Here is a 25,168-nt window from a genome sequence, read left to right on the forward strand (position 1 = left end):
CAAACCCAAAGAGCTGACAACCTAACCCATGTTCAGTGTTCTCATTGTTCACCTCAAAGAACTCCCCTCATCTATTTCCTAACTTGCTGTACTGCAGCACCACTAGATTCGCAAGAATCCCTCCTCTTCTCACACCACCCCCCACTTTAAAGTAGTAAGTGCTGTCAGCTCTCCCTGATCTGTGCTCCCCATGCCCACTGCTGAAGTCTTTTTGCCAGCCATCATTTCTTACTTGGGCCTTTGCACTAGCTAACTGGCCTCTCTGCTTCTACCCCTTTACTGATTTCTGACGCACAGATCTCATCATTGTGCCATTCCAGTACTTTATTTTTTTTTATTTTTTTAATGTTTATTTTTGAGAGAGAGAGACACACACAGAGTGTGAGTGGGGGAGGGTCAGAGAGAGAAGTAGACACAGAATCTGAAGCAGGCTCCAGGCTTTGAGCTTCGACATGGGGCTCGAACTCACAAACCATGAGATCAGACCTGAGCCAGGGTCGAATGCTTAACCAACTGAGCCACCCGGGCGCCCCAGCCGATACAGTACTTTAAAAGTCATGGGTCTCTATCTTTGGGGATGATAAGTTTCAAGCTCTTTAGCATGGCACAGAAATCCCTTTGCAAGGTGGCCCCTACCAAACACCTCTCCTGTCATGTCCCACCTGCAGCCTCTTGTCATAGGACATCTCATGCCTTTGCTTATTGCATTCCCTCTTCCTCATATGATCCTGCTTCCCATTTCTAGGTGAACGACTTCATTTTTAGCCTTCAAAGCATAATTTGAATGTCCACTCTCTTTTAAAAGCCTTGCCTGAAATCCCTGGGCACCTCCTCCTCTAGCACAAATCACAGTGTTGTAATCATTTGGTAACATATGTGTCTCTCCTATAAGGCTGTAAACTCATCAGGGCGCCTGGGTGGCTCAGTCCGTTGCACATCTGACTTCAGCTCTGGTCATGGTATCACTGCTTGTGAGTTAGAGTCCTGCGACAGGCTCTGTGCTGACAGCTCAGAGCCTGGAGCCTGCTTCAGATTCTGTCTCCATCTCTCTGCCCCTCCCCTGCTCGTGCTCTCTTTCTCTCAAATATAGAAACTAAAACTTAAAAAGAAATTAAAAAAAAAAAGACTGAACTCATCTAGGGAAGGGAGGATGTCTGCCTCCACGTCTAGCTAATGCCTAGCACATAAAGTAGGCAATTTTTTTTTGTTTTGTTTTAATGTTTATTTTTGAGAGAGAGAGCACACATGAGCAGGGATGGGGCAGAGATAGAGGGAGACATAGAATCTGAAGCAGGCCCCAGGCTCTAAGCTGTCAGCACAGAGCCTGACGCGGGGCTCAAACCCACCAACAGGGAGATCATGACCTGAGCCAAAATCCGATCCTTAACGGACTGAGTGAACTACCCAGCCGCACCTAAAGTAATGTTTAATGAATGAGGAAATGAATAAGGAGGCCCAGCAATGTTCTGGAGAAGGGGTAGACGCCTTCCTTGTTACTGGCCTCGCGTCAAGTGCTGTGCAGCCCCTACCCCCCCCCCCGCCCCTACACCTTTGTCTATACAAAACGTACCCTGTGACAAAAACACAGCAAATAGGAAAGAGGAAGACGCTGAACTCTAATTTTAAGGGTAGATCCGCATTCGTCTTTGGAATAGTTCCAATTATCAGGGATTAACTACTACTTTTTAAATGCAATACTTCACCAGTGCCCTTGCTGAACAAGAATTGGGCTGGGACCCTTGGGTAAACCCCCAACGACTAGGGGGCAAGTCATTTTATCACAGTGACATTTTCGCATTTAAACAGCAAAAGAGCGTGGGTTCTGTAAATACAGGTATGTGCGAGTTGATCCAACCTATTTAAGGTGCGCTTGGGAGATGAGGTCAACTCTGACAAACACTCCTTACGGGTACCTACCAGCAGCTACCTGAGTCAGGCTCCTTTCCCGCCTCCCTGGGAAGCCCCGTGGGCCCCCCCGCCCCTTCCCCAGTTCCCTAAGGGACGTGGACGTGCACCGGAGATGTGGAGCCCCGCCTCCCGGCGTCTGCCGAGGCCTTGGGGCGGGGCGGGGCGCGCCACGTGGAGCGCAGACCGTATTCTCCAAGGCGCCTACGCGATTGCCGCGGCGTAGCTCCGGCTTGGCCCTTCGCCCCACGTCAGCAGCGGAGGCCCCGCGGCCTGCGTTTACTCCACCGCCGCTGACGTAACGTCATCTTGCGGGACGTGGACGGAAGCAAAAGGGGAGTAAGCCGGCGCCAGAATCGGCCCGGAGTGCAGTGCCGGCCGTGCGGCGGGGTCGGGTGCTGGTTGTGAGGTAGGCACTCGGCGGCGGGGATGGCGGCGGGGATGGCGCGACGCCGGCGCCTCCGCGGGGCCTGATGCGGCGCCTGGCCCGCTGCGGGGAAAGGGGTGCGCGCCGGCCCGCGGGGGCTGCGAGGGCTCCTGCCGGGCGGGAGGCCGACCCGGCGAGTGGGTGTGGGTGTGGGCGCGCGCCGACCGATGGCGGCTGGCTGAGCAGCCCGGGGCGCGCTGGCCGCCGGGGCGCTCCCAGGTGGCCGGGCGGGGAGGCCTTAGGGTCTTAGGAGCTTGGGACACCCGACCTCCGCGGCCGCCCTTGAGTACAGCCACACGGAGGAGCTGAGGGCTCCTTCAGTGGAGGCCCGAAGGCTTGGGGGACACCTCTCGCTCCGCGAGTCCGGAGCCAGCTTCCAGTGCACCTGCCTCGCTGCTGGTGATGTGCCCTGGTTTGTAATTGGCCACACGCCCACTGTCGGCGGCCTCCGTGTGCGGTCCCCCGCGGCCCGCCTGGGCTTTCGTCACCCCCTCCCTTTCAAAACCAGGCCCCCAGCAGCGGGGGAGTTCGCTCACGACCGCCCTTTGCAGTGTGGCACACCAGGGCGCGCCAGACTCCCCGCCCCCTTCCCTCCCCCCGCTTTGCCTCCCCCCCCGCCCCCCCGCATCATTCGCCCCTGCTCTCTTAGGGGGCGAGATGTATCACCGGGTCTTTGTCTTGAAGTGGTGAGCCTTACACCAAGCCCGTGTTCCTGGGTGAAGTTTGTTGGGACTAAAGTTCAGTTCTCTAAGTCAGTAAGATAAGGGCATTCTGTTTAAAACGAGTAAAAGAGGTACTTGAGAAATGTCCTGAGTCAAAACATGGAAACTTTTTCCAATGGATGACATGGAGTCTAGACACACAGACACAACGTACCCTTTGCTCCCTGGAATCAGCTGTCTGCTTGTTGAGCGCATCCATTGCAGTCAGAGGCCGTGTGTTACAGGGGAGAGGCCAGGAAGGCTTGGTTTTAGGTCAGCGCTGAACCTAGTAAGTTAGTGACCTTGAACATTCAGAGCTCTCAGTTACTCTTAGATAAGAGAGAGGTAAACAGTCAGTATAATTACTGATTATGTCTGTCAGAATATTTATTGAATTCTTGTGCCCATGACACATCCTGAAGGAAATAAAGAGGAAGTGGTAGGCCATCCTTAGTGCCTAAAAGAAGGAGCACAGCTGACATTTGTTGAGCATATGCTGCTCCCACACATTCCACGTATTGTCTCATTTAATTCTCGCAGTAATCCCACGAGGTCCTTACTGTTACCGTTCCTGATTTACAAAAGAGGAAACTGAGGCTTAGAAATCTAGGTGAGTAACCTTCCAAAAGGCACACAGCTAGCAAGTGCAGAGCTGGAACCCAAATCTGTCCGACTCCAAAATCTATGTTCCCTGTACAGTTTACCATGCTGTCAGTGAGAACTTTATGATCCTGTTGGGAAAAGCAACAGTAATACATGAAGCAGTTACAAGCCGATCTGTAGAATTATATCCAACCTCAGATGCTAGGGTTGCCGAGGAAGTTTTCATGAAGGAGATGGAACTAGAATTTTAGTGTCACAGTTTGATTATTTTACTCGTTTGGTGTTCCTCTTAGAGAATTTGTATGTAAATAATTGTTTAGCAACAATTACTGAAGGGATTTATATAAGCAGCACACAAGACCGTGGGCTTTTGTCATGCTCAGTGTTATGCAAATAATTTTCTCTTGGGATCTTCCAGACTGTCACAAACTGAAGTCAACAAAGACAGCACTTAGCACTTTCTGATGCCTATTGGATGACCTGTCTTTTACAGTAGATGTATCCTGCCAATCTCTTCTCTCCCCTTTCTGTGCCTTTGGGCAGTATAAATTGTAGAGCAACACATGCCACTCCTTGTTTCACTTTACTATGGGGCTGACTGCTGGTCTTTTGAGACATATTCAAGAGGGTTGGAAAAAATCCATCCAATCTATACAGCAAAAGTTAAAAAGAAGCCTGCAAGCAAAGAGAATGCAGTATCTTTCTTATCTTTTGAAAACAGCAATTCTCTTTAGCATGAGAGCTGCAATAATGAGTGACTTATTCTCTGAGTATATGTAGGAGGGAGCCCCTAACCATAATCCATAACTACCATATTCCCAGCTCAAGTTTTTTTCTAGCCATGTGCTCATCCTCCACAAGATGTGCCCGTAGTCTTTTGAAATGCCAGTCATTCACAGGCATGGCACCCCCTCCCAGGGATGCAAGAGTGTGCTTTAGATTTCTGTGGGCAGGAGGGAGAAAGATGGCAGTAGCCTCTGGCCTTTCCAGCCTCTTCTTGTGCCAGCTAGGGTCAAGCAGACATTTGAAATATGTGGTTTACAGAGTTCTTTTGGGAGGTGATAGCAGGAAGGTAGAGAAGGCCACTGATTGGATGTTAGATCTGTTTTTTGTTTAAGACTCCCTAGTCATGTAGGAATTGTAGTGAAGATTAAGTATCCATACAGCAACAATGTACCTTTTTGTCACTCCGAACATTTATAATCATTAGTTTTCATTTGCTTACATAAAAACTAAGGTCCTAGGAAAGGAAGGATAGAGTTGGGACCTGGGAAGGAGCAATTTGTTGTCTCTTTTCTACATACAGAGCAGGTGGGAGTGTCCCTGATACAGAGGAGTTGGAGGAGAAGAGTCCAGTTCTTGCTCTGAGAGTATGAGGAAGTGGAAGAAAATAAAATTAATTGTGTCTTATTTTCGTTTTCATGTTTTTTAAAACTGCTTTCGACAGATACTTTGATCAGTGACCACATCGCATCATGTTGAGTCAAGTCTACCGCTCTGGGTTCCAGGCCTTCCGCCAGCGTCTCCTGCCCTGGGTCCAGTCCACAGCCCTCTCCAGATCTCGTATGTACCATAGAAAACTTAGACATATATGGGAAGTTTGGAAGTGTGTTTCGAGCAAAGTTTTAAAGGAGAAAAAAAAAAAAAGTAACTTGGCAGAATTGGGCAAAGACAGTAAGCAAGGAAGCAGCCTACTGGTGAAAGTGTTTGTACTTATCAATAAAGTGAAACTTTTGGAGGTGATAGCTCTATGGCATTAATTGTGGTGATCGTTTCACCGGTATATACTTATCTACAGAATCATTAAGTTATACACATTAATTTTATGTAGTTTTTTCTGCCTGATTAAGTAATTAAAAGTTTTTCAAGTAAGGTGTTACCTGTAGTTGTTCTCCCCAAAATTTCTACAGGCTATTTTTGTTCATTACTTTTTTTTTTTTTTGTAACTAAGTTTTGAATTTTCAGACCATTATAGATTCATGTGCTGTTGTAAGAACTAATACAGAGAGATCCTGATGCCCTTTACATGTTTTTCCAATATCTCAACCCAGATATTGGCATTGATATAGTCAATATAAGAATGTTTCCACCACAACATCCTTCACATTTCTCTTTATAGCTATGCCCCTCCTCCCCATCCCTAACCTCTGGCAATCACTAATTATTCTCCATTACTATAATTTGTCATTTCAAAAAATGTTATGTAAGTGAAGTCATACAGTATGTGATCTTTGGAGATGGATTTTTTTTACTCCGCATAATTCTCTGGAGAGCCATCCACGTTGGTTCTTTTTTATTACTTAATAGTATTTAATGATATGAGTATACCACAGTTAGTGTAACTATTCATCCATTGAAGGGCATCTGGTTGTTTTCAGTTTTGACTGTTATGAATAAGGCTGCTGTGAGCATTTGTGTACAGGATTTTGTGTGGACAGAGTTTGCATTTCTCTGAGATAAATGCCCAAGAGTTCAATTGCTGGGTCATATGGTAGTTGCATGTTTAGTTTTATAAGAAGCTACCAAACACTTTTTGCAGAACGGCTGTACCAGTCTACATTCACCCCAGCAGCGTATGAGCAGTGCCCTTTCTCTTCATCTTCCCCAACATTTGATGTTGTCATTCTTTGATTTTAGCCATCATGATAGGTGTGAAAGGATACCTTCAGTGTGGTTTTAACTTGCTTTTCCCTAATGGCTAATGATGTTGAACATCTTCTCTTGTGCTAGTTGGCTGTCTTTATATCCTCTCTAGTGAAATGTTTCTTTCTCATTTTTAAATAGATTGTTTTTTTATTGTTGAGATTTTGGAGTCCTTTACCGTCTAGATACTAGTCCTTGGCAGACCCTTGGTTTGAAGGATTTTCTCCCAGTTTACACATAGCTTGTTGTTTCAGTCCTTCAACAGGATCTTTCACAAAGGAAAGGTCTTTTTGTTTTGATGACGTCCCATTTATCAGTATTTTCTTTCACTGATTGTGTGTCTGGGGTCAGGTCTAAGCTTTGTGTAGCCCTCGATCCTGAAGATTTTCTCCTGTGTTTTTTCTAGAAGTTCTATAGCTTTACATTTTACATTTAGGAGTGTGATCCATTTTGAGTTAATTTTTGTAGAAGGTGTAAGGTTTAGGTCAGCGTTCATGGTTTTGCCTGTGGACATCTAGTGATTCCAGCAGCGTTTGTGGGAAAGCTATTTGTCATGTTTTGCGGGGCTGTTTTCCCTGATATCAAGTAAATCTTATCAGTAATCTGTCTCTAGATCTTATTGTAAGAGGTCATACTTATCAACTAATCAAACTTATCACTATCCAGAGGAAAAAACCCTCTATTTCCCGTTCACATAAAGAAGAATATAAGGGATAAAGGATCAGGGTCTAGAGCCAGGTTCCCTGAGTTTTAAAACTAGCTGTGCTACTTACTTACTAAGTAACTTAGTTGCATAAAACAACTGTAGATTTAGGTCACAATTTTGTGTTGGGCCTGGCTCAGCTGCAGGGTGGTTCTGTGTCTGTGTCAGAACTCACTGGCTCAGGTCTGATTGTTGAGGTCTGGGTGGCCTCTGCTGGGATGATGAATCATCTCTGTTCCATGTGGCCTCTCATCCTCCAGCAGGCTAAATATGGCGTCTTCATATGATGCTTTCAGGGTTCCCAAGTAGAACATGCAGGGAAGCCACAAGACCTCTTGAGGCCTAAGTTCAGAATTTATGCAGTGTTACTTCTGCTACATTGTAGTAGTCAACACAAGTCATAGTGCTGGCCCAGAGTCAGAGGATGGGAAAACAGAATCCATCTGTTGATGGGAGAAGCTTTAAGGTATTGTGGCCATTTTTGCAGTCTGGTAATGTTAACAAGTTACTCAGCTTCTCTGGGCCTCAGTTTCCTTACTTATAAAATGAGTGATAATACTAACAACTAACTCGTAATAATACTTAACTCATGAGAATTCAGTGTGATGCTGATAACAATAGCTGACACCTTTTTTTTTATAATACCAGCTAATATTTATGGAGTCTTTATTTTGTGCCAGTTTTTGTTCATGCATCAAGTTGTTTTATCCCCTACAACAGGTAAGGTAATGGCAAATAAGCACAAGGGTTGAGATTCCAATCCAGTCAGTCTAGCTCCAGAACCTATACTCGTCCTTTTATATATCCTCTGCCTCTGTAAAAGGTGTGTGAATACCTAACACAATTCTCTGTATATACTAAATATTCAGTATTTTTATAGTTTTTACTATTGCTTATTCTCATTGGTCTCATTCACAGAAAGAGGCACTTTCTGATCTTTTCCCTAGATTTTTCAATTTTGTGTCCAGATTTTTCTGGATTCTGGAGCCTGGTGTTCACTGACATGATAAGCAGAAGAGCAGAAAAGATATAAGAAAAGCAAAGTTAGAAAGTATGTACATGTAAACACAGAAGGAAATGGAAGGCCAGGAAGGGAGATAGAAATCCTATCAGGGTCCCCTCTTGTTCAGGCCTGGAACACAGGCTCATTGATTGCTGAGCATCAGTGCATAATGCTGAAAGGGTAGCTTACTTCTCTTCCCTTGGTGTATGGTGTGTGGCACTTTTGAGGAATATGGACAACTTTCTTCTCACCCCACTCCAGACACATGTACACACACACACACACACACACACACACACACACACTCTATCCCCTCATTCTAACCAGGAGGAGATGGCTTTTCTGAGGAACCTAGGGCCCTAAAGGTTCCTTAGAAGATGGGAAGAGATTACCCATCCAGGGTAATCTTAGATTTTTTTCTAACTAATCAAGGCCTTCGTGGTCCTCAGTATGGACGCTAAAAAGTGTGATACTCTAGAACATAAAAAATGCCCCCAGGAAGGGTAGGGTCAATCTGGCAGGGTACAAGCATTGCTGAACAGGAAACCCAAAAAGCCCTGGATCCCACAAAACTGTCCCTGGTGCTAGAATCCACTGGATGTGACTGAGCTTGTCTGGATGTGCTTGAAACCTTATTCATAGTTGTTTCCTCTTGTTGAACCTTGTCAGCTCTGATCGGCTGTGACCCACTTGGCTGCAGCCAGAATGACCCTTGACCGCCTGGCACCAAGGTGTGCTGGTATCTCTGCTGATAAAGATTGTGGGTCAGGAACCTTTTTCATGCTAACCTGGTCTGCTAGATTGTGATTGGTTTCTGCCATTTGATCACCTGGACTGACAAGCTTGTCACTACCTGTGTCCCTAAGGTACCCTCTTACGCTGCCCCACCCATGCTCAGCACTCTCCAGGACCCGATAAGCTCTTCAGGGACAGGAAAGAAAAATGGCTATCAGTCCTAGTCCTGATAGCTATCAAAGGGTTGCATGATACTTGGGTGTAGCCCAGAGCTTTGTAAATAGTCGCTAATGATCCCAGATCCACACTGAAGAGGAGTAAGTCTCTCCCTCTACCATCCCCTGTCTATAAGTCATTGAGGCCAGAATTATTATGTGTACAACTTTTAAGCTTAAACCTAGATGTATATGTTGCTTGTGATAATATCCCTGGAAACTGAGCCACAGTACCTGTATTGGTGAACTCAGTGAAAAAAGGGAACTCTCCACAGAACTTAGCCCCAACACAAACCAGCCCTGCAGTCCCTGGGACTCCCACAGCAGGAAGAGACAACTCACCTGTGAGTCCAGTAAAGTGCCGAGTCCCAGTTCTATCCCAGAGGATGGACCTAGTGAGCAGCTTTGTGCCAGGAACTAGACTGCAAGCTGTTGTGAAAAAAGACCATATTGGGGCGCCTGGGTGGCTCAGTCGGTTAAGCATCCGACTTTGGCTCAGGTCACGAACTCGCGGTCCGTGAGTTCGAGCTCCGCGTCGGGCTCTGTGCTGACTGCTCAGCCTGGAGCCTGTTTCAGATTCTGTGTCTCCCTCTCTCTCTGACCCTCCCCCGTTCATGCTCTGTCTCTCTCTGTCTCAAAAATAAATAAACGTTAAAAAAAAGTTCTTTAAAAAAAAAAAAAAGACCATATCATCTTGTATCTCCACAAAGCTGAAGCATAATCACTTTTAAAAATGGTAATTTAAGGGGCGCCTGGGTGGCGCAGTCGGTTAAGCGTCCGACTTCAGCCAGGTCACGATCTCTCGGTCCGTGAGTTCGAGCCCCGCGTCGGGCTCTGGGCTGGTGGCTCAGAGCCTGGAGCCTGCTTCCGATTCTGTGTCTCCCTCTCTCTCTGGCCCTCCCCCGTTCATGCTCTGTCTCTCTCTGTCCCAAAAATAAATAAACGTTGAAAAAAAAAAATTAAAAAAAAAAAAAATGGTAATTTAAGAGACACAAAAAAGGACTCTTTACTGCTTCATTAAAAATGTTCATTCTAAGATTTGTGTGTGAAGGAAGCAGAGGGGAGGAGAACACACATGATCTTCTGGTACGCGAGAATAAGATTCTGCACACTTTACCCACCATTGTTACAGCATAGAGAAAATGATAGAAGTCACATTATAGTTAGAGAAGTTAGTGGTCAGGAGTTAGAGGTAGTGGGTCTAGAGATATCTGGGAAATATGTCAATGTAAAGGAGGGCGATAATGGTTGATTCGAGTGGAGTAAGTTACTTTGCAATAGTACCATTTTAGAATGGTCCAAAAAGTGGCTTGGAATGATTACTATAGTAATTCGTTCAAATTTTTATGAATTGCGTGTAATGACACATAGAGAACTCTTTGAGGAGGAAGTACGTAAAGTTTAGTCCTGTTGAGGACCTCTATTACTCATCTTGACTTCCTTCTTGTAATCAAGGAGTCCCACCAAGAGAATGTCCATTTGCTGTGAGTAAGACCATCCATCAGCAAGGCTTCATTTGCCTTTCTGCCTGTGCACTCATTCTTCTGTATCAGTTACAGTTAGGTCAGGTGTGCATAATAGAAAATCCAAAATTAAAATGGCTCAAACAGGATAGAAGTCTGTTTCTCACTCTTTTTTTTTAAAGGTTTTTTTTAAGTGTATTTATTTATTTTGGGGGGCGGGGTGCAGAAAGAGGAGAGCGAGAATCCCAAGTAGGCTCTGCACTGCCAGCACAGAGCCCAATGTGGACCTCAGACTCATGAACCATGAGATCATGACCTGAGCTGAAGTCAAGAGCCAGATGCTTAACCAACTGACCCACCCAGGCACCCCTAAAGATTTTTATTTTTAAGTAATGTCTACACCCAACGTGGGGCTCAAACTTAGAACCTCGAGATCAAGAGTCATATGCTCTACCAACTGTGCCAGCCAGGCATCCCTCTCTCTTTTGAAAGGAACCTGAGGTTCTCTAAGAAGGGAGGCAGTCCAGGGCTTTCAGAATAGCTCTGTGAAATCATTAGGCATCCACACTCCTCCTTTTTAGTTACTCCAAAGTTCTTGATGTTTTCCTTACAGCCTAAAATTATGTTGGAGCTCCAGCCTCATACCCGTGTTCTAAGCAGCTGGATGGATGAAGGGAAGAAGGAAGCACTTCTCTTTTGAAGGAAATTTCTAGAAATCCCCATAACATTTTCATATGTATCTCATTAACCAGAACTTAGTCACATGGCAATGTCTAGCTGTACAAGAAAGTTTGGGAAACATAGTTTTTTGACTGGTGGCGGTGCTCTGCTCAAAGTCTCTTAATTTGTGAGAGAAAGGGCTAATGGGTAATTATTAAGCAGCCAGGAGGAGGAGTTACATCTGTGAGAAGTGGGGAAGGGATTCAGTGCTTGCCATTCAGCTCTTACTGCTTTACTTTTTTGACTTTATGCAATATATGTGAGTGTGTGTGTGTATGTTTGTGTGTATGTGTGTGTGCAATATTTGCTTCCTTAGAAATCCTGTGTAGTGTTGCAAGAAGAAAGTATCAGGAAAGGATTGCTTAGAAGTGGATATCCAAAGGGATTGAAAGTCTGACTCCAACACTCCTTGTCCTTTAGAAAGCTGTCAGGTTTTTTAATCATTGTTATAGACACCTAAAATCAGGCTACCATGTCGGAGAGAAAATTTATAGGTGGATTGGTTATGATTTTTTACCACTCATACCAATTACTTTGTTCTTTTTTTTTTAATTTGTTTATTCTTTAATTTACATCCAAGTAATTAGCATATAGTGCAGCAATGATTTCAGGAGTAGATTCCTTGATGCCCCTTACCCATTTAACCTGTCCCCCCTTCCACAACCCCTCCAGTAACCCTCTTTGTTCTCCATATTTAAGAGTCTCTTATGTTTTGTCCCCCTCCCTGTTTTTGTATTATTTTTGTTTCCCTTCCCTGTTTCATATCTTAAAGTCCTCATATGAGTGAAACCATATGATATTTGTCTTTCTCTGACTAATTTTGCTTAGCATAATACCCTCTAGTTCCAGCCATGCAGTTATAAATGGCAAGATTTCATTCTTTTTGATTGCCAAGTAATACTCCATTGTGTATGTGTGTGTGTGTGTGTGTGTGTATATATATATATACACACACACACACACACACACCATTTCTTCTTTATCCATTCATCCATCGATGGACATTTGGGCTCTTTCCATACTTTGGCTATTCTTGATAGTGCTGCTCTAAACATTGGGGTGCATGTGCCCCTTTCAAACAGCATACCTGTATCCCTTGGATAAGTACCTAGTAGTGCAGTTGCTGGGTTGTAGTGTTCTGTTTTCAATTTTTTGAGAAACCTCCACACTCTTTTCCAGAGTGGTAGCACTAGTTTGCATTCCCACCAACAGTGCAAGAGGGTTCCCCTTTCTCCACATCCTCACCAACATCTGTTGTTTCCTGAGTTGTTCATTTTAGCCATTCTGACAGGTGTGAGTTGGTATCTCATTGTGGTTTTGCTTTGTATTTCCCTGATGATGAGTGATGTTGAGCATTTTTCATGTGTCGGTTGGCCATCTGGATGTCTTCTTTGGAGAAGTGTCTATTCATGTCTTTTGCCGATTTCTTCACTGGATCATTTGTTTTTTTGGGTATTGACTTTGATAAGTTCTTTATAGATTTTGGATACTAACCCTTTATCTGATGTGTCATCTGTAAATATCTTCTCCCATTCTGTCGGTTGCTGTTTAGTTTTACTGATTGTTTCCTTTGCTGTGTAGAAGCTTTTTATTTTAATGAGGTCCCAATAGTTCATTTTTCCTTTTGTTTCCCTTGCCTCCAGAGACGTGTTGAGTAGCAAGTTGCTGCGGCCAAGGTCAAAGAGGTTTTTGCCTGCTTTCCCCTCGAGGATTTTGATGACTTCCTGTCTTACGTTTAGGTCTTCCATCACATTTTGTCTGTGGTGTAAGAAAGTGGTCCAGGTTCATTCTTCTGCCTGTCACTGTCCAGTTTTCCCAGCACCACTTGCTGAAGTGACTGTCTTTATTCCACTGGATATTCTTTCCTGCGTTGTCAAAGATTAGTTGGCCAGACGTTTGTGGGTCCATTTCTGGGTTCTCTATTCTGTTCCATTGATCTGAGTGTCTGTTTTTGTGCCAGTACCAGTTACTTTGTTCTTTAATGTCTTTGCTAGTCAGGCTCACTCTCTTTTTTATAATGGTGTGATTTCTTTAAAAGCATGCTTTTTTTTCCCTGATGATGAAAGCAATGTGTTTTGTTGCTTAAATTTGAAAGACATAGATAAGAATTAGGAAGAAAATTAAAATCACCTGTAATTCAATAAAAAATAAAAACATTAACGTTTTGATTTATTTTCATCTTTTTTCCATGCATTTAGACACGTAGGGGGAACTAACGTATCATGAGCGTTTTCCTATGTTATTACAAATTCTTACAAAGTTCATTAATCCTGACTTTTTTTGGTGTTTACTCCACTTGTGATTTTTCCTATTATGTATAACACTGATGAACAGGCTTGTGATTAATCTGTCTCCATCTCCAGTTGGTCTCTTAGAATAAATTAAAAAAAATTTTTTTTAATGTTTTATTTATTCTTGAGAGAGAGAGAGAGCATGAGCGAAGGAGGGGCAGAGAGAGAGCGGGACGCAGAATCCGAAGCAGGCTCCGGTCTGTGAGCTGTCAGCACAGAGCCCAACACAGGGCTCGATCTCACAAGTGGTGAGATCATGACCTGAGCCAAAGTCGGACGCTCAACTAAGCCACCCAGGGACCCCAGAATAAATTTTTGAACTTAGAATTACTGCATCAAAAGATGTGAACATTTTTAAGACTTTTGATACATTTTGCCAACATGTCTTCAGGAAAGATTGTTTTGTTTGAACTCTTCACGGTGTTTGAGTGTATCTGGGACCTGTACTGGGTGTAAACTCCACACAATACTGGAATAAGAACATGCTGGATATACTGTCTTTTGATATACTGATTTTACTCCATCAAGAATGATAAAGCTATTTTTTTGGCTAAACTGATTAATATTGTATATTTATCTTTTTAATGAGAAGTTATACATTTCTCTTTTTGCTCGCATTTGACTTTGGGAGCTACAGACCGTGTCCAGCCTTCAGCCATCAGACATGTTCGTTCTTGGAGCAACATCCCCTTTATCACTGTCCCCCTCAGTCGTACACATGGCAAGTCTTTTGCCCACCGCAGTGAGCTGAAGCATGCCAAGAGAATCGTGGTGAAACTTGGAAGTGCCGTAGTAACCCGGGGGGATGAGTGTGGCCTTGCACTGGGGCGCCTGGCATCTATTGTTGAGCAGGTAATTGCCAAAATGGAAAATTCTCATGAACAAAAATAATAATGGAGTTTTTAAGCTCTCAGTTCAGTTTTGTTTGTCTTTTTCAACCCTGACTTTATTCCCAACCCACCCTAACCATCAGTTCAGGTTTATCAGTTTGTAAAAGTACTCTGAGTGTAATAGATTTAACACAATCTGAAAACTCCCTTTGCCAGTGAAGATACCAGTGGACCCAACATCCCAGGGCAAGAAAAGGGGGATGTCAAGGAGTAAAGTTGATTTCATGCATTTCATGGCCTCAGGCTTCTTAGTGATAAGGAGCTGTACATGTCAGTAATTCTTAATTCTGCCTGCACATTAAAATTGTCTAAGGGGCCTGGCTTCACGCTCAGTCTCTGGGGTGGGGCTCAAGCACCTGGATTTTTAAAGTTCCCTGGGTGACTAACATGTAGTCAGGGTTGAGTATCCAGATGGATGTTGAGCTTTTTTTGTTCTGTTTTGCTAAGCTTTTTTTTTGTTCCTGTTTTGCTAAGCCTTTTATTTTTTAATTAGGCCAATAATATTGAAATAAATATGAGCTATCATTGCAAAGATTTTCCAAGTTCAGATATTTGAAAAGACTTATCAAACTCCACAGAGATACCCACGTAAGACTTTCATTTAAAGGCAAAGGATATAAGGCAGCAAGAGAGAGAGAGTACAAGCAAGCATCGGGTGTCCAAGAGACATCTGTGCACAAGCCCCCCAAGGTATTTATTTGCACAGTCTGTCTCACATCAAATCACAAAGAGATCTTTATACAGGGAATCTTACTTAACCTTTGGAAGGGCTCCAAGCAGAAGTTTCCATTGGGGATTTTATGTCCCACTGACTATGCCAATAAGCCAGGCTGACTGTAGACTATCAGTAAAGAAACTGACCTTAGGGGTCGACATGGGACTTTTAGACTTTAAACATCACATTGCAGATCCACTACCTATCTTTGCCAAGAGCAGGTATCAGTAAACTTTTCTATAGGAAACTTTTTCTACAGAAGGCCAGATAGTAAACATTTTAGGCTTTGTAGGCCAGATGGTCTCTGTCTCAAATACATGTCTCTACCATTGTAGCACAAAAGCAACCATAGACAATATGTAAATGAATGGACATAGCTGTGTTCTAGTAAAAAGTTTATTTACAAAACCAGGTGCAGGTGAGATTTGACTTGCTGCATATAGTTTGCCAGCTCCTGACCGAGAGTCAAAAACCAGACATCCAGGCATTACGGAGATAAAACTAGGTCTTTTTCATTCTGTCTGTAACTCAACTGTGTCCTCCATGACCCTATTTTTAGTTTTTAAAAAACAATTTCTCTGATGAGTTGGTGACTGCTAACTAAAACTTGATGGAATTTTCTTTTCAATATTTTTTGTATTAAGCAGTTTTATCAAGTCAGCCTCTCAGATCTAGTCCATCAGATCAATTCAGTTGAACAGATATGTATAAAAAGGCTACATTGTGAGAGACTTCACAGACATGTAACTGTTATCTCTGCCCTTGGGGAGCCAGAATCAGGACTTCCAAAGCACTTAGGTGATTGTTCAAGGCAGTAAGTAATCAAGCAAGTGGGCCCAAACCTTTATTGATGTTCTTATCTTGCAATCTTTGGCCAGCCAGTGGAGGCCACTTTGTTGGCTCCTGAGTCTGTCTGTCATGGTCAGATGCCTTGGATAAGACAGTTGACTCTGCATATTAGTAGTGCCCTGATCTAGAAAGCCCTTCCATGAGGTCTGTGGGTATCTGGCGACCTAAGCAAATCATTACTGGAGTCTTCCCACTGTTTTCATCAAGTTTCTCCTCTGCACAATATCTTCAGTCTGCTTTGGAGACCACCACAATTCCTCTACATGGCTTCTTGCCTAATGAAATGATCCACTTCATTTCCCATTCTCCCTGGTGAGACCACCACCACTTTCAGGCTTACTTCCTCTCTGGCCCACCAACATGACGTACTCATTCCTGTCCTTGTCCCCCACCTGGAATTCACTCATAGAGCCTCCCCTTCCTTAGAATCACACAACTCCATAGGCACCACTCACACTGTGCACTTAGCAGCAGGGAACATTTCCCCTCTGTTGGTGCAAATCCTACCACTCATGAAGGCTCAGGCTTAGTACCAACTCTCCTAGGAGGCCTCAAGAATAACTACACTCTCGTTTGAACTTCCCATCTCTGGTCCCCTCAGTCATTTGACAAGCTAAAAAAATTGGGTCAATGTGAACACTGATCAGATCTTTTATATATATGTATTTCCTTAATGTTTATTTATTTTTGAGAAACAGGGATAGAGAGGCAGAGGGGAGGGACAGAGAGAGAGGGAGATAGAATCCCAAGCAGGCTCCATGCTGTCAGCACAGAGCCCAATGTGGGGCTCAAACTTACAAACTGTGAGATCATGACCTGAGCTAAAACCAAGAGTTGGACGCTTAACCGACTGAGCCACCCAGGCACCCCTGGATCTTTTATATTAAAGAGTTAATTGAAATGTTTTAGGTGACAGTGTTTTTTTTTGGGGGGGGGGGAAGGCTATGCATATATATTCCCTGTCTTTTAGCAATTACAGTACTGCTGAAATATTTATAGATGAAATAATATAGGGCCTGGGATTTGTTTGTATTAAAATAATGGGGAGGCTACCTGTAAAGGCAGTACTAGAGAGTGGGAAATTGCCCTGAGAAATAGTTGTTGAAGCTAGGTGATGGGTACATGGGGATTTATAAAACTGTTTTTACCACTATAGTTAAGTATGAAATTTTCTACTATAAAAAGTTATTTTTTATAATCATGGTTTATCACAGGTGTTTGTGAGTTTCTGAGCCAGCTTATAGGGCTCAAACATCAGGAAGAATGGACATGTTAGGAATATGGACTCTATTTGCAGCTTGAATCTTTGATTCTTTCAATGTAGATCTGTCCAAAGTAGGGAACAAAGTGACCACAGCTAGTTCTAGATAGACAAAGCAGGACAAGGTCAGCATCTGTCCCTGGTTTAGCCCAAGGGGACTCAGGGATCAACATACGACAGAAAGAGCCTCAATCTCCCAGGTTATACCTTAGAACCTAAGAAGCCATTTGCTAAGTTTACACTGCAATTCTTAGACTTCTTTTTCTGGAACAACTAGGCCTTCTGCATTATAGATTCCAACAGATACCATCAAGTTCTGTGGATGTCAAATCTGCCTGCACACCAGAATCTCCTTATTAAAAAATTTCTGATCTCTGCTACCTCCTCATCAGATTTGAGGCAGCATGTAGGAATCTGTATTTTTACCAAACAACCTGGGTGATTCTTCCACAGCCAGCCCAGCTGGTCCATAAGCCAGCATCTGGGATCCACCCAATTGTCTGTCTACCCTACCTGAGTCTCTTGTGCCGGTGAGGTAGACTCTACCTGTCTGAAGAGAGGAAGGAGATGATAACAGTGATTTGTGGTGCCTTTTCCTTCGTCGATGTCAGGTGTCAGTGCTACAGAATCAAGGCCGAGAGATGATGCTGGTGACCAGTGGAGCCGTGGCCTTTGGCAAGCAACGCTTGCGCCATGAGATCCTTCTGTCTCAGAGCGTGCGGCAGGCCCTGCACTCAGGGCAGAACCAGTTGAAAGAGATGGTGAGTGGTGCTTCCCCACACCCTGTAACAGGGGTCCGCAGGCCTCCTTCCCTCACTCCCAGTCACACCATATCTCTTTGTGTGTTACAGGCAATTCCAGTCTTAGAAGCACGAGCCTGTGCAGCCGCTGGACAGAGTGGGCTGATGGCCTTGTATGAGGCCATGTTTACCCAGTACAGCATCTGTGCCGCCCAGGTGAGAGACTCACCTTTTTAGAGAGGTGTGGGGCCCGTGAGAGTGATTGCTGTGGAGCAAGAGGGTGATGAGCGGGGGGCTCTAGAGCCAGACTGCCAAGATACAGTCTTAACTCCATCACTTGTTAGTTGGGAAACCTGGAGAAAGTCTTTTGGTCTAACTTTTTTGTGCTTCAGTCTCCTCATATGAAAAAAGAAGATAATATCAGTGCCTACTTGAGAGGGTTTTTGGGAAAAGTCAATGAGAAAATCACATGGAAAGCATTTAATGTAGTGTCATTCTCAGTAATTATTAGTACTTGTTATGGTACTAATAATTCTTTTTTTTAATGTTTTTTATTCATTTTTGAGAGAGAGTGAGCAGGGGAAGGGCAGAGAGAGAGGGAGACAGAATCAATCAGAAGCAGGCTCCAGGCTCCGAGCTGTCAGCACAGAGCCCATCATGGGACTCAAACTCCCTAACCACAAGATCATGACCTGAACCGAAGTCAGATGCCTAACCGACTGAGCTACCCAGGCGCCCCTATACTGATAATTCTTCTAGCTACTACTCTAAGTGCTTATACTTTTCCTGAAGACAGAAAAGTTAGATGTCTTTATTTCATGGGCTTCTTTGACTTCAGGTGGCTTGCCTCTCTTTGCACCTGGTTGCCTTCTACAATAAATTTCTAATAAGCACTGAAGGAAAGAAAGATGCTTTTGGTGGGTTTTCATTCATTCAGCAAATATTTGTTGAGCACTTACAGTGTACCAAAAAGTATGCTAGGCATTGGGGATACTGTGGTGAACAAATCAACCATGGTTCCAGTCCTTATGGAACTTCTACATTTTTAGTGGTTGCTCCAAATGTTCTAGAGCCTTCTTTCCACATTGTACTTTTTCAATTGTATTTTTAGTCATCAATACAACTACACACTAGAAACATGTAAATGTTACAAAGCAGCTACAACTACACACTAGAAACATGTAAATGTTACAAAGCAGCTAATAGTCACTTCACAAAACAACTGAAAAAATTGAACTCCCCAAGTTATTATCTTTAGACACCTTTGCTGCCTCTGATCCCACATTTACACAGATGTTATTTGACATAGGTGATGTTATATGTATATATCCTCTCAGGTTTTGCTCTTTCATTTCCTGCTGCTCTTCTCTTTCTCCATAATCTTCACAGTGTTATCCACAGTGATGTTGTGGTATTGTGCCAGAATGTCCTTGAGTGAAGTGAACTGAAACAGAAAGTCATGGACTTGTCCACCTGTTGCCTATAGCTGAGGACCCCACTGTCTTAGATTTTTTTTTTCCTGTTAGTATGAATACAATAGAAATCTTCATTTCTGTCACCCATTATTGTCAGCTCTCTTTTCCACAATCCAATGACAGTTTCAGTCTTTAATGTTTTTTATAAGTGCCTGGGGCCAGATGAGGAAACTTAGGTCTAGGATCTGTGCTTTTATTTTTTCCCATGTATGATGGTTTTTCAGGTTTTTTGGTTTGTTGTAATGAAAGTAGCTTTAAAAGTCACTGCATGTCAGCCATGGCTTCCATTAACATTGATGTGGAAGAGTTCTGTCCCCTCCATTCCAGCAGGCATCCATCCATGGGCCCTTCTCTGTCACATGTTTGCCTTCCCTGGGGATCTTACTGCAAGAAATCTTTGCCCTTTGTACTTTCTCCTATGGTTTCTTGTTGTCTTTAGTAATCCTGTTGTAAAGACCATTATCAGTGGCTTTTCGAAATCTCCACTAAGTTGTTTGTCACGTTAAAGACTTAAGTACAGCAGCTTATTTTTTCTTCATAGAAATGAAATTAATGTGCATCTTAACAGACTGCCCTTCTCCACAGACATACTTTTCTCTCTTTAGGGCTCTTGTCTTCTATCCCTTTTTTGTTAAACTATTTGAGCAACAAGTATTTTCACTGGACTTTTATACCTCCTATTTGCCTCTCCTACACACATTTACTTTATCATTTGACCTTTCACCTGCATGGCTAGAATCTATATGTTCTGTTTGACCCAGTCCTGTTTTTCCTGCAGGACTGGACTTTCCTGAAAAGGAGTTCATGATCTATTCTTACAAAAGATGTGCCCCATTCCACTTTCCCCAAACCGTCAACAGTTTTATTCTCTAGCTCAGCAGCTCATGAAGGGCCTGACATTTCTAAAGTACTGAACAAATTTTGAGTGAGTGAATTATTTCCTTTAGTCATGTTACCATTTTATCTTCCTCACCTACATTTTATATGTCATTAAGGCTGCTGTTATCTTCTCAGTTCCCATAGCCAGACCCTAGCTCAGGGCTTAACCATTCCCACTGTTACTGTTTGGGTACCTTACCTCTTGACAGTCTGCCTGCAGCCTTTCCTTCTTCAACCTGCCCTACATTGCAAGAACCCTTCTTCCTTAAACATTTGAAGGATTTCATTGAAACATTGATTTATGAGTTTCAGGGCTTATTGCCATTAGTTTCTTGCTGCTGTTCTCAGTTACCTTCTCTCCTGCTAACTATTGCCTAATACTCTGAGGTAAGCAAGGAAGCAGAGCTGTCTGCCCACCCCCATACCCAGCTCGCCACTGTACCTTTGAGCACCTTATGCTCATCCCCTGTGCTGAACTAAGTTACATCCAGCTCTTCTTTCAGTTTGTGACTGAAGACTCACCTCTATAAATCTCTCCGACCAATCCCACATGCTCAAACACAGTCTGTGTTAACGGCACCAGTGGTCAGTTGCCGAGCAACAGTGGCCACACAGGCCTATTCCATTTTGTCTCATACACTTCTCCGAACAGAGCAAACCATTCTTTGACTCACTCACCAAATATTTCAGTGCCTTCTGTGGCCAGCCCCTGAATCAGATGCTAGATACAGAGATATTTTAGCAATTAATCACTTCCCCCAAAGTGTATCTCTCTAGAATTCATACATTAATTATAATGTTTATTTATTTATTTTGAGAGAGAGTATGCACATGTGCAAGCAGGGGAGAGGCAGAGAGGGCTAGCAAGAGAATCCCAAGCGGGCTCCACGCTGTCAGCACAAAGTCCGATGTGGGAGTCAAACTCACAAACCATGATGACATTGTGACCTGAGCTGAAATCAAGAGTCAGATGCTTAACTGAGCTTCCCAGGTGCCCCATAAAGTTCACAGGTTAATTTTTTTTTAATTTGTTTTTAATGTTTATTTATTTTTGATAGAGAGAGACAGAGTACAAGCAGGAGTGGGGCAGAGAGGGAGAGGGAGACATAGAATCCAAAGCAGGCTCCAGGCTCTGAGCTGTCAGCACAGATCCCCATGTGGGGTTCGAACTCACAAACCATGAGATCATGACCTGAGCTGAAGTCAGATGCTTAACCGACTTGAGCCACCCAGGTGCCCCTTATAGGTTAATTTTCTTAATCCTGTAAATGGAAAAGATTTAGTAGCTCTCTGAGAATTGAAGTACTTTTACAAGAAGTCTTGAGCATCCTTTAATATCCCAAGTGATTAATTTTTCCCATCTCTAAAAGAATTGGATGAGCGTCCAAAGATGTGTGCTCCATTCCGATGTGTATGGGATCCAGAAATCTAGAGTTTAACTCCTCTCCTGTTAGCATTTTTTGTATGTCGCTGCTAGGAAGTTTGTAATTTTCCTCCTTCCTGCATTTCTGGATGCATTTAATTACTTTCAGATTTTGGTGACCAACTTGGATTTCCATGATGAGCAGAAGCGCCGGAACCTTAATGGGACACTTCATGAGCTCCTCCGAATGAACATCGTTCCCATTGTCAACACAAATGATGCTGTCGTGCCCCCAGCTGAGCCCAATAGTGATCTCCAGGGGGTAAATGTGGGTAAAATATTCCTAAGGGTTGAGCATGCTGGAGACTAACGCCACGCTATGCTGCATGTACTAACACTGGAAGTTTGGCATAAACAAGATGGAAGGATTGGGAGAGAAGCTGGCCTCATGGAGCGGGGGCTGCATAAGCTCTTCTGAAGTCAGGGGGTCTCATTCAACAGGGTGAGGTGCAGTAGTGATTTCGGATGGTGCTATGAGCGTGGCTTGTGTGTGCCAGGTGCATGTTTGGAAGTGGGGTGGCCAGGAGGCGCAGTGTTTTGCAGACAGAGGGGGCCTACAAGAGCTGTCATCTGTGCATTCTATCATTAACTTTGCCTGCCAGAACCTAGCAGAGTGCTTCTGTGAATGTCTTTTTGAACTGCATAGTTCACTCACTTAATGACTTTTTACCTGCATTCCAGGTTATTAGTGTTAAAGATAATGATAGCCTGGCTGCCCGTCTGGCTGTGGAAATGAAAACTGACCTCTTGATTGTTCTTTCAGATGTAGAAGGTACAAAGTAATGCCTTTTCCTTTTATCCAACTTTTGTTTTAAGTACTAAATGCGTGAGCACATGAATTCCCGTCTTTGTTTGAGTCCTTCTGATTTTTTAAAAATAGAGACCCTTATTTTCTGAGCCATATGGTCTGACAGAGGGTTTTTATGGCTCAAAGAAGGTGGGGGAGTCTGGGAGATGCAGTTTGAATGCTGAAATGTTGTCATTTCCAGGCACTTTTGTTTTTTTAGAACAGCTTTATACAGGTATAATTCACATACCATAGTAAACCAATAGTTCACCTATTTAAGACTTAGTTCATTGATTTTTAGTGTATTCATACAGTGGCTCAACCCTAACAATAGGTTTAGAACATTTTTATCACCACATTGTGTCACCCCATACCCATCAGTGATCACTCCTCACTTCCCCCCAAATTCTCCAGCCCTAGGCAGCCTCTCATCTACTTTCTGTCTCTGTGGATTTGCCTATCCTGGATGTTTTACATTAGTGGAATCGTCAGTATGTGATCCTTGGTGACTGGTTTTCTTCACTTAGCATAATATTTTCAAGGTTCGTCGATGTTACAGCATCTGTCAGTATTCCTTTTCTTTTTCTTCTCAAAGAATACTCCATTGTGTATGTGCACCACGTTGTATTTACCCATTCATCGGTTGATAGACATTATGCTGCTGTGAACATTCATGTACACATTTTTGTGTGAACATGTTTTTTGTTTACCTAGGAGCAGAATTGATCATTTGGTAATTCTGTATGTGTTTAGCCTTTTGAAGAAGTGCCAGACTGGTTTCCAAAGCAGCTGCATCATTTTACATTCCTGCCAGCTCCATATGAGGGCTCTAGTCTCTCCACATCCTTGCCAACACTTACCCTTATAATCTGCCTTTTCATTATAGCCATCCTAGTGGGTGTGAAATGCTATTTCATTGTGGTTTTGATCACTTTCAGTTTGTAACATAAATCATGAGACACGTTAAATGGGAGCCACTGCAGAATTCCAAGCTATGGGGCCACCGTGGTCTCATGTGTTAATCTGTTTTTCTCTGCTGTCCCCTTCCTCAAAGAAGGGTCCCTCTTGGCTCCAATTTGACTCTCCATTCACTATTCTCACTTTCCTAAGCTATGTCCATTTTACATTTTGACCCATAAGGAATATGGTAGCTGTATCTAAAATAGGCCAAATCTACAGGATCCCAAAAGTCCACCATTACATTCCCAGGAGATCAGGAAAACCTATTTAGTTTCCAACCCATACCCAAGGCAGGTTTCTTTGGCAGGACTTGTTTTCCAGTTTACACTCTAGTGGTGCAAGATTAAGGGCGGGGGCCTGCCTAGCGGAAGCAGAGGCAGATATAGATGGGTTGATCTGTCTTCTGCCCATGTGGGAAGTTCGATATATCATACTTGCATGTCAGTATTTTTACCTATAAGAAATCTTGGTACCATGTTTATCCACTGTAAATTTGAAATCTCAGGACAGGAACAGCTAGGTTGGGGTAAGAGTGAGCCACTCTGGAGATGAAGGCTTTTCAGTTAATCAACACATTTTTAAAAAAAAAAAATTTTTTTAACGTTTATTCATTTTTTGATAGAGACAGAGCATGAGTGGGGGAGGGGCAGAGAGAGAGGGAGACACAGAATCCGAAGCAAGCTCCAGGCTCTGAACTGACAGCACAGAGCCCAATGCAGGGCTCGAACCCATGGACCATGAGATCATGACCTGAGCTGAAGTCGGACGCCCAACTGACTGAGCCATCCAGGCGCCCCTCAACAGATTTATATTGAATTTCTACTATGCTTAAATACTGTGTTAGGTGCTTTATAAATGTCAATTTATTGAATCCTTATAGCAATCCTGCAAAGCAGGTAGCTTAGCTTACTCAGATGAAGAAATTAAAAATTACATTCACACCAGTTAAATGGTGTATCCAGATTCACATAGTACCAGAGGCTGGTTTCACAACTAAATCTGTTCAGTTTAAAAATCTACACTCTTCCTCTCTTCTATACTGCTTTGCAAGGTAAAAGACATGAGTTTGAGAGATCAATACATAAAGCCCAATTTCAACTAGAGTCTAGTAAACTTTTTTTTTTTTTAAGTAGTCTCTGCACTGAACAAGGGCTCGAACTCATGACCCTGAGATCAAGAGTCACGTGCTCTTCTGACTGAGCCAGCCAGGTGCCCCTCTAGTAAACATTTTTAATGTAGCCTTGAACACCAAAATTGGTCATCAGTGTTGATAGCATTATGTCAGTACTTTCTTGTTATTGCCAAACAATATTCCACCATGTAGATACACCACATTTTATTTACCCATTCATCAGTTGATAGACGTGAGCATTTATAACTAATGCTGCTATCCACATTTGTGTGCAAATGTACATGAATGTACAAAAAACAGGCTTGTACTATTAACTCTTAATTAGTTATCCATTGAATGTTGATTTTTAGCACAATAATAGAATTTTGAATATGCTCTTGGTGGCTTTAAGAAGCTGCTATAAGGGAAAAAGAGGAGTAGGCAGACTATTAGAACTCTAGGCATTCCTCAGCATCTCTGGAGAAACTTTGGCTTAGGATTGTATAACCTTGTCCATGTTATTTTTGTATGAAACCAAAATAGCGTCAGAATCCAAGCCTGTGATCTCATATCGTAGTGCCTTCTGAGAAAACCATCCCTGAGTCCAGGAGCCGTGGAGTGCTGGGTTGCAATGGACAGAGGTTGGAGAGGTAGTTTTTCTCTCCCTGT

At 43.2% G+C, this 25,168-nt stretch overlaps 1 protein-coding gene across 4 annotated transcripts in view; it reads left to right on the forward strand.

The window, feature by feature from the left end:
- Nucleotides 1-2,088: 2,088 nt before the first annotated feature.
- ALDH18A1 (aldehyde dehydrogenase 18 family member A1) overlaps nucleotides 2,089-25,168 on the forward strand; it is a 42,475-nt gene continuing 19,395 nt past the window's right edge. The window contains exons 1-7 of one of the 4 annotated variants that reach the window (XM_030334815.2): nucleotides 2,089-2,314; nucleotides 5,084-5,199; nucleotides 14,047-14,261; nucleotides 17,736-17,885; nucleotides 17,976-18,080; nucleotides 21,751-21,909; nucleotides 22,323-22,413. In XM_030334815.2, the coding sequence (XP_030190675.1) occupies nucleotides 5,112-5,199; nucleotides 14,047-14,261; nucleotides 17,736-17,885; nucleotides 17,976-18,080; nucleotides 21,751-21,909; nucleotides 22,323-22,413 (808 nt within the window). In that variant the 5' untranslated portion in view covers nucleotides 2,089-2,314; nucleotides 5,084-5,111. Of the gene's footprint in view, nucleotides 2,315-5,083; nucleotides 5,200-14,040; nucleotides 14,262-17,735; nucleotides 17,886-17,975; nucleotides 18,081-21,750; nucleotides 21,910-22,322; nucleotides 22,414-25,168 lie in introns of all 4 variants that reach the window. The other 3 variants (XM_030334816.1, XM_030334814.1, XM_030334817.1) reach the window with 3 other exon arrangements.

Source organism: Lynx canadensis, chromosome D2, assembly GCF_007474595.2.
Source record: "Lynx canadensis isolate LIC74 chromosome D2, mLynCan4.pri.v2, whole genome shotgun sequence".
Classification (NCBI taxonomy): Eukaryota; Metazoa; Chordata; class Mammalia; order Carnivora; family Felidae; genus Lynx; species Lynx canadensis.